The sequence below is a fragment of the Cryptomeria japonica genome, chromosome 3 (assembly GCF_030272615.1).
Source record: "Cryptomeria japonica chromosome 3, Sugi_1.0, whole genome shotgun sequence".
NCBI lineage: Eukaryota > Viridiplantae > Streptophyta > Pinopsida > Cupressales > Cupressaceae > Cryptomeria > Cryptomeria japonica.
Window position 1 is genome coordinate 770428836 of NC_081407.1, and position 15782 is coordinate 770444617.

At 34.4% G+C, this 15782-nt stretch overlaps 2 protein-coding genes across 2 annotated transcripts; both read right to left on the bottom strand.

Annotated features, from left to right (window-relative positions):
• Positions 1–7295: 7295 nt before the first annotated feature.
• On the bottom strand, positions 7296–11593 carry LOC131078107 (probable LRR receptor-like serine/threonine-protein kinase At3g47570). The gene is made up of 2 exons (XM_059218573.1): positions 8115–11593; positions 7296–8024 (listed from the first exon to the last, which is right to left on the bottom strand). Exons 1-2 carry the CDS (start codon positions 9061–9063, stop codon positions 7588–7590), a joined length of 1386 nt encoding a protein of 461 aa, XP_059074556.1. The 5' UTR covers positions 9064–11593; the 3' UTR covers positions 7296–7587.
• LOC131874371 (LRR receptor-like serine/threonine-protein kinase FLS2) lies at positions 9064–11167 on the bottom strand. The gene is made up of 2 exons (XM_059217713.1): positions 10422–11167; positions 9064–10369 (listed from the first exon to the last, which is right to left on the bottom strand). The coding sequence occupies exons 1-2, from the start codon at positions 11165–11167 to the stop codon at positions 9064–9066; spliced, it is 2052 nt and encodes a 683-aa protein (XP_059073696.1).
• Positions 11594–15782: the final 4189 nt, after the last annotated feature.

The following is a 15782-nucleotide window of genomic DNA, read 5'->3' on the forward strand; positions in this document are numbered from 1 at the left end:
ACATTAGACTTGTTTCTATCAAATGCATCTAACCAAAGAGTGGAAAAGACATCTACAATAAATGCTTATCTAGGAACTAGATTGTTGGATCTAATTGTCCACAAATACTTACCACTGCCAAATGTTGCTGACATTATTGAAGACAAAGGGAAAAATTATGCAGATTGCATTACCTCTAACTGTTTGGAGAATTCTATTGCTACACCTTATTTCTCATTTGTAGCTCTACCAAATGTACTAGACACAGGTTCAAAGACCGTATACCTAAATAAAATGACTGGTATGAACCTTAGTTCCACTTGATTTCTCCAATTCTAGGTATTGCTATTCAGTAACTCAATTCACTAATAATTTCTTCTGCTCATATATTGTAGACAATAGTCAAGGTTGTCTTTAGCCGAGTGCTCTATGCCACAAAGGTGACATATTTTCTACACAACTGATTACCGTTGGCAAAATTTTAAATGTGCAAGGAATGCCAAATAGTAGCCCATTCAATAATCACATATCAAGTGAATGGAAATGCAATGAATACTATTCCTTGAAACATAAAGGTCCTGGCTTGCATGAGGAAAAAAAACAATGTTTTTAGCTATGTTCACAAGTTGCATTACAAGGGAAACAAGTAAGGAAGGACTTGGCAAAGATAGAAGAAATCTTAAAAGAATTAGAAAACTACAATGTCAAATCATGCACATATATGCTAGACATTATTAAGCCTTTAATGTGATGAGCTATGCAAACAAGTCCTCACTCCTTCTACTGTAACAAAATTTCATAGAATGTGCAAATTCTTCGTAAAGCCCTTTGTTTGTAGGGATATTGAAAGATTAATTTTGAAGGGAGGAAACTATTTCCAAGAAAGTCTTTTTTCTAATTATAAGCTTGATATGTATTATTTACAAATGCTTCAAGTTTAACTCTGTCAACAAATTACTAAAATAAGAATTCTATAAATATGAAGATGTATTAATTGTTGCGAAAGCACTACTTTTCTTTGCGTATATATTTGTCAATTGTACAACATGTATTCATTGTTGTTACAACTGTATGTATTTTCCCATACATAATGAAAAATCATAATTCAAAACACCAAATTCTATAGAGAGGAAAAATTGATACAGTTGCAATTACTTTTTGTCTTTCTTCATCATGCTTCAACTTCAAAATTGTAACAAAACTAATGAGAATGTAATCCCACAATTGATAAAAGCTTATACTATCTTAATTACAAAATGACATGTAGACATTGTGACAAATTGTCCCTATCTTTATATGTTTTAGAGCTCCCATTCTAACACAGATTGGAAATATACTGGCAAATGTAAACATTGCCTTCAATGACACCATCTCTTGCACAAAAGCTAAAACAAAAAACTTCATACACAAAATTTAAATACCAATCTGAAATATCTTGGCATGAACTTGATGCTTTGTATCTCTTGTTTGTAAATTACATTATGAGTTTACAACTAACTGCACATACTTGAGGTTGCTATTGTACATAATTTTTCTCTATTAAAGAAGAGAATAATTAGAAGTCTAAAATTTTATGACAACTAATTGCACATACTCAAACTTGCTTTTGGAGAGGAATTGTAGGTGAACTTGTTCTTTCTTTCTACTATTGTTGTATAGATTCTTTTTAATTTGGAATAGTGCTCCATAGGGAATGCAGCCTTTGTGAAAGAAGAGAATAATTAGAAGTCTATACCTTTCTATACTTACTATTGTGAGAGCAATTGTAGGTGATATTCTTCTTTCTTTCTTATAATGTTGAGTGGATTTTTTTTTCATTTTTGAATTACACTCAAAAGAGAATGTAAGCTCTATGTGAATTCTTTTTGTGGATGATGGAAGTAAGTAATGGGTAGGATAAGGGATAATGGAATGAAGGGTGTGGATAAGGTGAAGTAGATAGGACACATGATGCTTATGGAGATCCTTAGCCTTGTCAAAATCAAATGTGCAAAAAAGGGATAATGGATGTAAATAGGCTGGTGGATAGGGGATGATGTGCGATAATGAAAGATGTGGTAGTTAGGATAGCGTGGAAGAAACTTGTCCCCATATGTAGAGCACAAAAGGATAATGGATGAAACATGACGCTTGTTTGCCAGGTTTTCATCATTATACTTGCCCAAGGTACCACAAGAGGTGGATTTTACTAATAGATGATTATCCTTGAAATATGTGTTTATCACGTTCCTCTTTTTAACTTTGTTTTAAGTTATCGTATCAATTATTAAAACTAATCAATTAAGCCACGTGTGATGGCTACTTCGTATAAGTTATGTGGTCTGAAGCTTGTAGTGCAACTCTAGTAAGAAAATCAAATAAGAGATAAACTTAATTATCATTCAATGTAACAACTAACTGATGAATCACAAAATCATACACGATAACATCTGCAAATTTGAAATAGATAATCCATACCTTCCAACTAGTTGCTTTATGTGACAAAAGGGAACTAATAGCTAATAATAATTCTAGGTGTGGTAGGTAACTTAAATCATGGTAAAGGAGAATGCATGAGTGAAGGCACACAAATGTTTTTTTCTCCATGTCACTATAGAAGTTGCAGTTAGATACCTCTAATTTGAAATCTAACCTCCACATTAACTCCCAAATCCCTAAAGCAATGAATGTATTTTTCACGTGAACTCTCAATTTAGTTTGAATTGACAACTCAAGTCATGGACGAGCTAAATTTTGTAAAGTTAACATTATTGAAGATGATATGTAATTTTTAGTAATATCTTAACACTACTGCAACAAAAAAAACAAACCAATCACACAATGAATAAGGGAATGAAAGGATTTTAAATATAGGTGTTAGAGGGAACGGGGGAGGCAATTAGGTTGTGCAATCATAAGAGAATGATTGTCATTTTGATGAGACGAGATTCATAGGAAAGTCTTAGAGAGGAGGAGATTCGTCTCCAAACATCTCCAACTACTAAGAAATGGAGAATTCTACATTTGTAGTGTATGGAAATCACACCCTCCTTGAAGTCTTGATCCATTCTACCAAAGAAACACATTAGTCTCATCCATTTTGTATGAATTTTATTAATTTTGAAACTCTTCACCTTCATTAAATAGAGTGTTAGGCTAGGCCCTAATTAGTAAACATGACTCTTTTCAAGCTTTCTGTTCAACCGTCTCTTTTTTAATAGCTAGAGTATTAAAGGAGTCAACTAATTTGAGGGCATCCAATGATTTTTTTATAAAAGGTTTTTGTAGATTTTTAAAATAATAATAAATTGATTTCAAAGATGTTAAATCTGCTCTAGATATGTGTTAATACTTTGATGTTAGGGAAGTATGATCTATACAAGTTAATTAAGCCAACTAATGCGTTATACACATTACGATGTTTGTTGATTGAAGGCATCTTTTGTCCTTGATATCAAAGGGGGAGAAAGGTAAAGGGAGAAATGGGAAGATATGAGTAAGGGGGAGATATATTCAGTATTGTGCAGATATATATGCAGACATGTTTTTCCTTTTGAGAGTTTTCTTTTTGAGATGATTTGCCATCAATGACAAAGAGGGAGATTGTTAGATTTGTGTGAATGTTGTTATTGATGTTAAATCTTATGATCCGGTTAAGACTCCATGTAGCATGTTGAGAAACTGTGGAAGATAGGTATGTATGTAATATTGAGCAGCGAGGAATGTATGATAAACATGAGTAGTTTCTAGAAGATCTTTTGCTTTGAAATTTAGTGTTTTGCTAATCTTGGTTTAGCTTTTCTTTTTGTATCAACTTTTGGTATTAGTTGTGACAATTGAACTGCTACCCAAATGTTAGTATTGCAATATGATCTATGAATCTTATGCTCTAGAATCTGTGGCATTCATATCTTGAAGATGGAAGTTGTTTTGCTTGGAATTTGTGCCTATGAGTTCGTGTTATGGGTTCGGTAGACCCTTGTTGTGTTTCGGTAATTAAAGCATGTGTTCCGGTAATTAAGAAGGAAGCGTGTAGAAAATCAATGAAGACCGACTTGGTTATTCCATTTTGGTAAAGGTATATTTGAATAGCGTGTTGATTTGAGCAATGCATTATTTGTATAAACCTTTTGTGCTTGGCCGACATATTATCTTGGTGTATGTGTTTATCAGTATATATAGAAGACATGTATTTGGAAATATGGATGGTGTGTGAGAATAAACTATATGCGAGTAGTGTGAGGTATCAGTAGTAGAGAGAAAAGGTGTGACTAAGTGTGGATAATGCGAGTGCAGATAGTGTTGAAGTGATCCCTTACTTGATCAGATGCAAGTAGATGTGTTGACAGGTTGGAGATAGTGTTGCAGAGATCCCTTATTGGATCTACTGTAAGTTGTTGTTTTGATAGCTGAGCTTATCTTGGAATTGACCTCATGCATTTGGAGATGCAATTTTCTTCAGTTCATCTTTTTCTATTGCAATGAGAAATCCGATAGTGAGTCGTGTTGTAATCAAGCAGTGAGTCATCTGACAGTGAGCCACCCTTTTTGTGAACATCATATAACTAGTTATATTATCTTGAGAGCTAACCTTCTCCGTGGTTTTTCCCTTTTGGGTTTTCCACATATAAAAACCTGGTGTCTATCTTGTGATTATGTTTTTCATTTGTTCTGCATTTGTTGTTCTATGTTGATGAGATTAATTGCTAAGGTTAAAATCAGTGAAATTTTTTATTGTTGTGGGAATACTGATTCACCCCCCCCTCCTCTCAGTATTCCATTCCATTCAACTGTACTTCTAACAAAGATCATGAAGTAGACTAGATCAGATGAAAGTGGAGGTGGAAACACCAACACAGGTTTGACTTAGGCCTCTACCTCTTCCTCTAGAACCACCTCTGCCTCTATTTCCCCTTGAAGGATTTTGATTTTGACCTCTACCTTGGCCTTAATTTCTTTTGGTGCTATTGCTGGCATTTCATTCTTTGTAATTTGTAATTTGGAGGAAAAATATTTCATTACTTTCTCCAAATGAATTCTCAATCTCTCTTCATGAGACATAAGAGATCCAACTAGGTGATCAAACTGAAGGGTTGTCAAATCCTGTTATGACAACATGATTCCATCTTGGTGTGAGAGTCCTCAACACCCTTTTGATCAAAACTTCATTGTTCACATTTTCCCTGAGTGTAGCCATCTTATTGATCACATTTTTAACTCTCACACAATAGTCACTCACATTCTTAGCTTCTTGCATCTTCAAATTCTCAAAATTTCTTTTCAATTTCTACAACTCGACAACTTTGATTTAATCACCACCTTGGTAAGCTTTTTTTAGAGTCTTCGAAGCATCCTTAGCTATATGTGCATCTACAATTCTTGGGAATAAGCTCTTATCAAGAGCTTTTTGAATGTGAAACAAGGCTTGAGCATCACTCTTCTTTTTGTCCTCCTTGGCTATGAGGGCACTCCAATCAGCTAGCTCTTGGTAACTTGATTTGACAATCTCCCACAAATATTTTCCTATAAAAAATGTCATAATTTTTTATACACCAATAATCATACTCATTTTCATCAAATTCCAGAATAGGCAAGGAGTTAGAATTCAACATGATAAAATCTGACAAAATTTCAACAACTATATGAAGTAATTAAGATCTAAGAAATGAACTAAGAAATGAACCATATGAAGTAATTAAGATCTATTGTGACAACAATCTAAGAAATGAACTATATGAAGTAATTAAGATCTATTGTGACAACAATCTAGTCATAGCATCTTTCAAAAATTTAATTTTTGCTAATAGAAGTCAACAAATTGACACAAGGTATATTTCATCAAAGACAATTTTTGAAACATTAGAGATCTGAAGAATAGTCAAAAGACATTTTCACAAATCACTAGGAAAGGAAAGATTTTGTGCATCAAAGAAATAGTTTAGACATCATGGATGATAGTAGTTGTGATTAAGGAAAGTGTTAGATCTAATCACAAGTACAACATTTATTCAACCTACGTAGACTCTTCCTCCTCCGTCATCAGATTGTCTTCTTCATCTCATTCATACATGTGAGCATTCACTTCTCTAGCTCTTTTCATATCTCCTGGACTCCACATTCTCTACATCAGAGCAATTTTGAATATAAATTTATTGCATAATCTCCTCCGGCATATTTACATATAGATCATAATTAAATGCCTTTTATTGCTTTTTTTGGCTTGACTTTCACTGGGCATATATGATAAGGAGGTGGCATTTTTGTGGCAATGGAAAAGAGCAGAAGTCTTGTTGTAGCAACAGGTTTGGAGCCAACGAACAGAGGATTCTATTCTTTTGTATTTAAGTAAACAACAGCACTGTTATATGCAATCAAACATTGTGTATGATATATATGTGTGTGTGTCCTTCTATACAACTCTGTTTTTTATCTTTGTTTTGCTCTCTGTTCTTGTTTGTGTACTTTGCTCTGCCTCTTGCCTTCACGGAAGTAGCCAGGAAACATTTTGTACTTTCAATTATAAGATGCAGTAACTTGTTGGATGTTAAATGACTTGTAAGGGAATGTCACTTAGCCCATGAAATATTCCACGGGAACATCTTTAAGAGAAACTGCTAAATTTAATCAGTAGGGATGTCACTTAGCACTTAAAATTAAACTCTGTCAAATCCGCTCAAGACCTTTCGCAGTGCCTGAATAGTCTCCACCTAAATATAATGGATATCCTGTGCATTAATTTATATCGTCTGAACATAGTTAATAAAGAAATATTTGTAAATATAGGGACAACTTATATCACACTTTAAGGAAATTTGGCCTCCTTTATAAATTTCCATTGGGGCCAATTTGATTCTGTACAGGACATTAGTGTGGTATTAACTTTGTAGGTGGACATTAGAGTGGTATTAACTTTGTAGGTGAAAATATAAGTGTTGAGATTTATACAAAATCTTGAATCTGCATATGGCCTAATTAACAAATCTGTTCTCATTGAAATTAGATGAAATTCACCAGAACTTCTATTCCCCTTTAGAAAAATTACCATAGGAAAGAGTATCTGCCTTCAAGTGACTAGACAAAACTGAACTCCCTGCATAAATCATGAACTTAAATCTAACTCAGACCATAATGACCTATTTATCGAGCGTGTTGCATGGTGACATGCGTATTTCTATTACATCGCAACCAAGATTGCATTTCAACACTGCTATAGAAGATCCAAGTATACTATTCTGGAACCTTATAGTAGCTACAGAATTTCAATGCAATAGATATAATGTAAGACTTATTTTGTCAGATTTTGAAAGCTCAGAAAATAATGAATATCAAGGCAGTCAAGGAAAAGAGTTCTTTAACTTCCACTTGGTATGAAAAGTATTGCCATAAATAAGGCAATATGCTCATTGTTATAACAATTGCAGAATTTCTAAACTATAAATATAAAACAACAATATAACTTTTCAAGCTAGTATAAAGCATATACATGAATTGGATAAGCATACAAGCTCAAAGAGCTAGAATTTAACCTAAGAAAAAGTTTACATGAAAGAAGACTAACCTGTGATGGAAGATAAACCTTAAATCGGCAAACATACAGGACAAAAACTTCTTAATGGAACTTATAAACGTCTAAAAAGTGGAACTTTGACTGTCAGAGGCCAATGTTTCAGTGGGATTGGTATTGTGAAGGAGATCAGATATTGTAGATATTAAATTGGAAGCAGCTGCACCTTCCATGAAAGATGTCTTGAGGCTCTCCAAGACCTTGGCTACATCCCTCATGGAAGGTCGTTCTCTTGGTGATTCACTGCTACAAAGCAAACCAACATTAATGAAAGAAAGAAGACATCTATTGTCTTCCATGTTTTCATTAACATCTCTTAATAGCCCACCATCAACAATATCTGCCATTCTGTCTGGAAAAGCTGACCTCACCCACTTTTGCAAGTTCATGTCTCCCACAAACATGTCATCACTTGGCCTCTTCCTTGTAACCATCTCTAATATCAGGATTCCATAACTATAAACATCTCCCTTTATAGAAACATTCCCGCCCAATCCATACTCTGCAATCAATTTTATTCATGAAATTCTTAGAAAGCTGTTAAGGGAAATGATAATGACAATATTTAATTAAAAAAATAAAAAATTATTACCTGGAGCAATATAGCCAATGGATCCTCTGAGTGCAAATGTTGTTGTACTCAGTGAATCTACGGAGTTTGTAGCAACTATACGGGATATACCAAAATCAGTCACAAGGGCTGTCATGTTGGCATCCAGGAGCACATTTCTAGGTTTTAAATCATAGTGCACAAGTTGCAGAGGACAATCATGATGTAAATACTCCATGCCATGGGCTACATCTATAGCAATGCTTAAACACTCACTCAATCCCAATTTGCAAATGTCTTCATCATCTCTGACAGGGTACAAATGTTTTTCCAAGCTCCCCTTAGATGCAAATTGAAGAACCAGACCTTTCAAGCCAGGGAAGAAAAATGCACTTATGATTTTGATGAGGTTACGGTGCCGAATCCTCCCTAACACTTTGCATTCTGTGTTGAAGCTCTTATCAGCATCTTCATTCTGCAAATTAAGAGTCTTGATGGCAACCATCGTACCATCCCTCAAAATACCTTTGTAGACTGATCCAAAGTTACCCACTCCAAGCAAGTTTGACTCATCAAATCCAGCTGTTGCAATGGCAAGATCCTGATAAGAAAATTTTGGATAGGCGAGCCTGTGAAAAATAATGGTTGAAGGACGGAATGGTTGTCTTGGAAGTTTTCGTCTCCATAGCATTCCTATAATGATAAAGCATACAATAAATGCAATGGTTCCAACAACTGATAAGATTATTTTTTTCAGGAGCGAATGTTTTTTATGGGTCTGCTTTGGGCATGGTGGCAGTGAATAATTTCTTGGGCCACATAGGCCAAGGTTTCCCGCGAACAATGTTACAACAGTTCTATTTGGAAACAGCCCTCCTTCTGGAATCCGTCCTGACAAATTATTGAAAGAAACATTCATGTACCGGAGTACTTTTAGTCTTTCAAGGGATATTGGTATTGAACCTGATAAAAAATTGGCAGAAAGATCCATTTATAGGAGATTTTTTAATTTGGAGAGCGAATCTGGTTTTCGACCTTTAAGATGATTGTGGGACAGATTTAGATGCTCTAATGCTGCGCAGTCTCCTAGAGAATTTGGAATCACCCCATTAAGTCGATTTCCAGAGATGTCTATGGCTTGAGCCATTACAATTTTACTAATCTCCTGCGGCAAGGACCCTTCCAGAAAATTCCATGAAAAACTGAGGTAGAATTGCAGGTTTCCAAGGCTGGCAATGACTTCACGAGGTATCCTTCCCCCTAGTTTGTTGTAAGACAAGTCAAGGAGCTCCAACTTCTTACATCCCTCTAAACTAACATGAATTTCTCCTGATAATTTGTTGTGATCAAGATGAAGACGTCTTAGGTCTTGCAGGCTACCAAGAGAATCTGGTATTTTTCCAGATAACTGGTTGTGACTGAGATTTAAGAGTCCGAGATGTTGCATTTGACCTATCTCACTAGGAATGCTTCCTTTTAAAATGTTCCCACCCAAATACAATCTTTCCAACTTGCGGAATCTTTTAATTCCAGATGGAATATTGCCGCTAAAAAGATTATTGCTTAAATCTAAGTAGGTTAAGTTTGTCAGATTGGTAATCTGCTGTGGTATGCTTCCTCTTATCATGTTGTCTGATAAATCCAAGTAATAGAATTTGGAAGACAGTTGGCCTATGGAAGGAGGCAAATCACCAGTCAGACGGTTAAACGACACTTCTAATTCTTGCAAGTAGGAGCAGTTTGTGAGAGCAGTGAGAAAGGACAATGTATTACTGCCGTCACTAACCAGTTGATTGGTGTGTAGGTAGAGCCAGTTAAGAAGGTTCAACTTACCCAGCTCCATCGGAACCGTTCCACTGAGTTTGTTTGTATTTAAATATAGTATTGTGAGACGGGAACAATTTCCAAGGGAGTTTGGTATGTTTCCACTAAGCCGATTTCCCCATAAACTGAGAATTTGCAAATTAGAGAGCTTGGTACCAATTTCCAATGGAATATGTCTAATAAGCTGGTTTTCATCTGAATCTAATTCACTCAATTTTGAGAGATTTGTTAAAGAGAAGGGAATGGTTCCTTCTAAGTTATTGTTATTAAGGTACAGAACCTGGAGTTGAGGGAGCATGCCCAATTCAGGAGCAATGGGGCCATGAAGATTGTTCTGGGACAATTCTAAATCAGTCAAGGTAGACAGATTTCCTAAAGACCTGGGAATGGTGCCTTCTAAGTTGTCTTTATAAAGGTAAAGAACTTGGAGCTGAATAAGAAGGCCCAATTCAGGGGGAATGGGACCATGAAGACTGTTCTTTTCCAATTCTAAATCAGTCAAAGGCAGACATATTTCCTAAAGACCTGGGAATGGTTCCTTCTAAGTTATTTGTATGAAGGTACAGAAGTTGGAGTTGAGTTAGCATGCCCAATTCAGGGGGAATGGTACCTGCCAGATCATTCTCTTCCAAAGACAATTCAACTAAACCGGACAGACTTTTGAAAGAACTAGGAATGGTACCAGTGAGATTGTTTCCTCCCAAATAAAGGATCTTCAAACTTGTGAGGCGACTCAGCTCGGGCGTAATGCTGCCATGAAGTTGGTTATAGGAGAGTCTCAGGTCATACAAACTGCGGCAAGCAGAGAGAGTGGGAGGAATTGTTCCTTCCAAGTTATTTCTATGAAGGTGCAGAACTTGGAGTTGAGTGAGCATGCCCAATTCAGGGGTAATGGTACCTGTCAGATCATTTTCTCCCAAATCCAATGTAACTAAGGTGGAGAGATTTTTGAAAGACGGTGGAATGGTACCGGTGAGATTGTTTACTCCCAAACGAAGGAACCTCAAACTTGCGAGGAGACTCAGCTCGGATGGAATGCCGCCATACAGTTGGTTGTAAGAGAGTGCCAGGTCATACAAACTGCGGCAACCGGAAAGAGAGGGAGGAATGGTTCCTTCTAATTGATTGCGGTACAGCCAGAGTATCTGCAGACGGGGAAGTTGGCCGAGTTGAGGTGGAATGGAAGCAGTGAGGGCATTTTGGGAGAGATCGATGGATCGAAAAGAGGAGAGATTTCCGAGGAGAGGAGAAATGGTGCCGTGTAAATTCATTTGGGACAAATTAAGGGCGAGGAGAGAGTGAGAGGAGGGATGGCAAGTAAGGCCGGTCCAATTGCAGAGGGGGTGAAGGGGAGTCCAATCGGGCAGCAGAGTGTTGTTATTGTTAGTAATGGCTGCTTTGAATTGCAAGAGCAATTGTTGATTATTCAGAGATTGGGAAAAAACGGAGATTGAAAAGATGGAAAGCATGAAAGGGAAGAACCAAAGAGGAGCCATGGTAGAGCAAAACAAGGGTAGAGAGAAGCGTACAAGGCGATAGAGTAGAATAATTGCCGACGGAGGAATAAATAGTTTTAATGCTTGGAGATGGATACAGGTGGAATTGACTCCCTCAAAGCGTTTAGTATGTACGGTGAGATCTGTAATATGTATGTGTCACTATTGTTTTAATAGAAGAATGTGGATATAAGAAATGGAATATTGAATAATATTAAAATACCTGATTTCCGCAAATTGTTGCGGCTTTAAATTTGTTTGGCTGTGTAGCAAATCATAAATAAAACGTATAGCTAGTTTAGCCCCACCTCTACCTTAGCGGAGGCAAATAATAGTACTTGATTGTGGCAAACAAAGAGTTATTTTTTCAGTTAAGAGATAAATAATTTATTGTAATATATTGTTGTATGGAAAAAAAGTGAAGGAATGTTTTCCACTTGTTTACGGTGTAGTGTTTAATTAAGTACAAGAAAAATAATTTAATTTAAAAAAAAAATATTAATCATATAAAATTATATTATATTAAAGAATAAAATTTTCTCATATGATATTTTTTTTTAATATTAAGTTATATTATGTATAAATAAATAAATATTTTGTTAAAATATGATAACAAATAAATGTATTGAATTTAATTTTTTTTGGTAGGTTCATTCAAAATTATTAACTTTATCAATAAATTAAATGTTTTTTTGATATACATAGAATTTTATAATTTCATTCAAATTAATTATTATTTAGATTAATTTTTAATTAGTTAAGTTTCAATTGTCTTAAAGAAGTAGTAAACATGTGATTAATAGTCAATAAAAGGCTGAATATCTCAAAGCATATAGACATGCACTTTTTTTTAAGAGGTATATAATATATCATGTGTACATGTTATTATTCTATTCGAAATATGTAGAAATTTCATCTACAAGACATTTGTGTAACAAATGACATGAATATTTGTGAATAGTGCTAATGATATTGCAAGGAAATATGTTCATAATAATACAAATGCAATTGGATGAACAAGAAATAATATGTTTTTTTAGAATAGTCTTAGAGTGAAAATAAGAATTGAGTATATTTTGGGTAATCTTCATTTAATAGATTACCTAAATAATCTATTCAAGCTAGATTTTCAAGTATGATTTTTTTTTTTGTAGGTTCAAATGCCTAAAAAGGATTGCAATAATCCTTTAGTAGTTTTCTTTGTTGTCCTCTCATATGTATAATAAAGCATTTAATATTTCAATGAGTTTATGACACATTATCACTCTTTAATGTGGAAGTTTTGTTTCTAAGATGATCAAATATGATAAATATTATTTTTGAAGAAATTTTATGATGTTATAAGAAAAAATAGCTTGTAATAATACAAATGCAATTGGGTGAACATGAAAAATTGAATTCTCAATCTAGCCTTACATTAAACATAAGAAGTGACATAAATATAGGAATAGTCATTTGCATCGTATTAATATTGAAGGACTTAAACTCTTAAAATAGTTTATACATGTCCATTTCTTCTATGTGTAGCCATTTTTTCATGATAGATAGTAATGAATAAAAAATTAAATACTTCCTTTTATAAAAAATTTATTTAATTAGATAGCAAGAAATTGAACTTCAATATTTTTAATTAAAATAAGTGGGAAAGGGCCCCAACCCATTGTAGATTTGGAACAAAAACCATCAAAATAAAAGGTTGTTACAAAGATGAAACAATAGAGTTACCTAAGAGGTACCCAGGGTAGTACTCGACAAAAGACAACCTAATGAACCTTTACATCATTCTTCCATTACGAAACTTCAAACCATCCAGAATTATTACCAACAAAAGGAACAAAGACAAACAAATTAGTTACATAAAAGGTAGCGAATGCATTTTACATCTGTTTTCCTTCTTTGAACCATTGTCCAACCAGAGCTAACTTCCAAGAATGTAGACCCAAGAGAAGGGGAAGAAGAAACCTCTTTTGAATCCCCACATGAGGGTACAATTCAGATTGAAGAAAGTGGTAGAGAAGGAATATTATGAGTTAGAAAAACATCACTAGAAATAACAACTTTGCAAGAGGGAAAAACAATAGGATGTGTAGAAGCAAACAAGAATCGCCAAGAGACAAACAACCACTAAAGAGAGATATGCAAGAGAAATACTTGATTCCTTGATGATATTACAATGCATACTGTAGACACCTAAAAATGTCTCATTGATCATGTACTAATTATTCCTCTAATTAGTTAAATAATTATTTAATTAAGTTAAATAATCTTATTCTTCTACTTTCATATTTTCTCATCATCTTACTAATTATTATATTTCAATTCTATCTTCTTTTAATCATTTAAACCATTTTCTGATGTTAATTAAATATTTATTATTTAATTAATTGTGATTTTTAATCCTCAATTTGAATAATATTTATTGTTTAGATAAATTAATTCTCAATTTATATCTCTATTCAATTAATCATTAACCCTCTTCTAAATATTAATTAAATATTATTATTTAATTAATTATGATTTTAATCCTTTAATTCAAATAATCTTTATTATTTAATTAAATTCTAAATATTGGTGTTGTGTGATATGTGCTTTCATACTTTATCTTTCACTGTGTTGTTTATATTGTGCTCCAGTAAATAATTTATATTCTGCATTAATTGTTTAACTTGTGGAAAACTGATTCAGCCCCCCGTCTCAATTTTCCTCCAGTTCATTATTGGTATCTGAGACTCTAACATATGTTGTTAGTATAAATATCAAGAATATCCTCAAAGCCAGTTTCCTCAATTTCATAGTGAATGTAGGCTCGAACATCATCAACGTGCAAAATTCCATGCGGAATGAAAGAGAAAGCTCCAATCGGGTCGACTTCCATGGATTTGTAGGGGTGTTTCTTGAATTCAAGATGGGTCTTGTCCTTGACATCAACTACCAGAGGGGTAGCAATGGAAGATGCAGATGCCATTTCAAATTCTCAGAAAATCAAACTCAGAAAATGCCCTTCGAAAAATACCTCAACGAACTGATGGATGCCCTAGATCTCTCGCCAGATCTCTTTTGTTCTCTGATCACTAGAAAAACTTGATCAACTTGTTCTTCAGCTCGAAAACACTATTCACAAAGTGAAGAATGGTTGTCATATTTTTCCTTTTAACTTTGCAAACCCTAATTTTACTTTGAAATAAACGTGCCTCAAATATTCAACCGGATGCCCTATTCCACTACCGGATGCCAAAATCAGCCATCTAAATTCTGGATATCAACTGAAGCTCATCTTTAAATTCATCGACTATAGACCTCAAGAAGGGGTACTGCAAGATTTGCATTGGTTTGACTCCCTCTAAGGCCAAAATCCCTTGTTATCGGATGAAGATTATGCACTGGATTCAAGTACAGATCAATTATCTACCTTAGATTCATCCTTCTTTACCCACATCTTCTTATGCTGATCTTTGATCTCATCTAATTTTGCCTTTCCCTTTTCATCTGATTTGTTCTTGTCAATTGGAGCACTATTTTTTCTTCTGCAAAATTTTGCAATATGATCAGTTTTGTTGCATGCTTGGCAAACACCATTATTCTACATAGGTCTGAAGTTCATCTGATTCCGTCTTGTCTTGCACTATTTAGAAATATGTCCAAACATTCCATAAGCATGGCATCTTTTGTTCTGAAAGTTATTCATTACTACTCTACACACATTTGACTTGTGTCCAAAATTATTACATATGAAACACTGACCAGTAAAGGAAGGAATATTATTCATATTATTCATCATATTGTTATTGTTCATCATTCCATTATTCATCCTACTTCTACACTGACTTTCTATATGACCAAACTTGTTGCAAGTAAAATATCTACCATTAAATTTATGAGCATTATGTTGTCTTATTGGAGGATTCTCTCTCTTCTTCTGATCAGGTTTTGCATTGCCTTGTCCAGATCTAAAGGATTCACCTTTCTCAAATCCTAGGCCTCACATATCCTTTCCATGTCTCTGACTTTCCAACATCTCATCAAGCCTTGTTGAAGTAGCTTTGAATTTGTCTTTGTATTCATTGGCAGTAGTGAGTTCATCCCTCAAGGTAGTAATTTGTCTTTCAAGCTCATGACCATTATTCCTTGATTATGTCAACTCAAGCTTCAACTGATCATTCTCATAGGTAATCCTGGAGCATTCATCAACTCTTTCCTTTAGTGATTGTACTAGATTCTCTCCATTCTTCTCCTGGTACTTAATCTCCTTAGTCAGCTTCATCATAATGGATTGCATCTCATTCTTCAAAGCAACATTCTTTCTCTCAAGCTTGTTAACTTCATCAGCTTTATCTTGGTATTCCATGATCTGATCTTCTTTCTCTTTCAACTTGTCCATTAATTCCTTCCT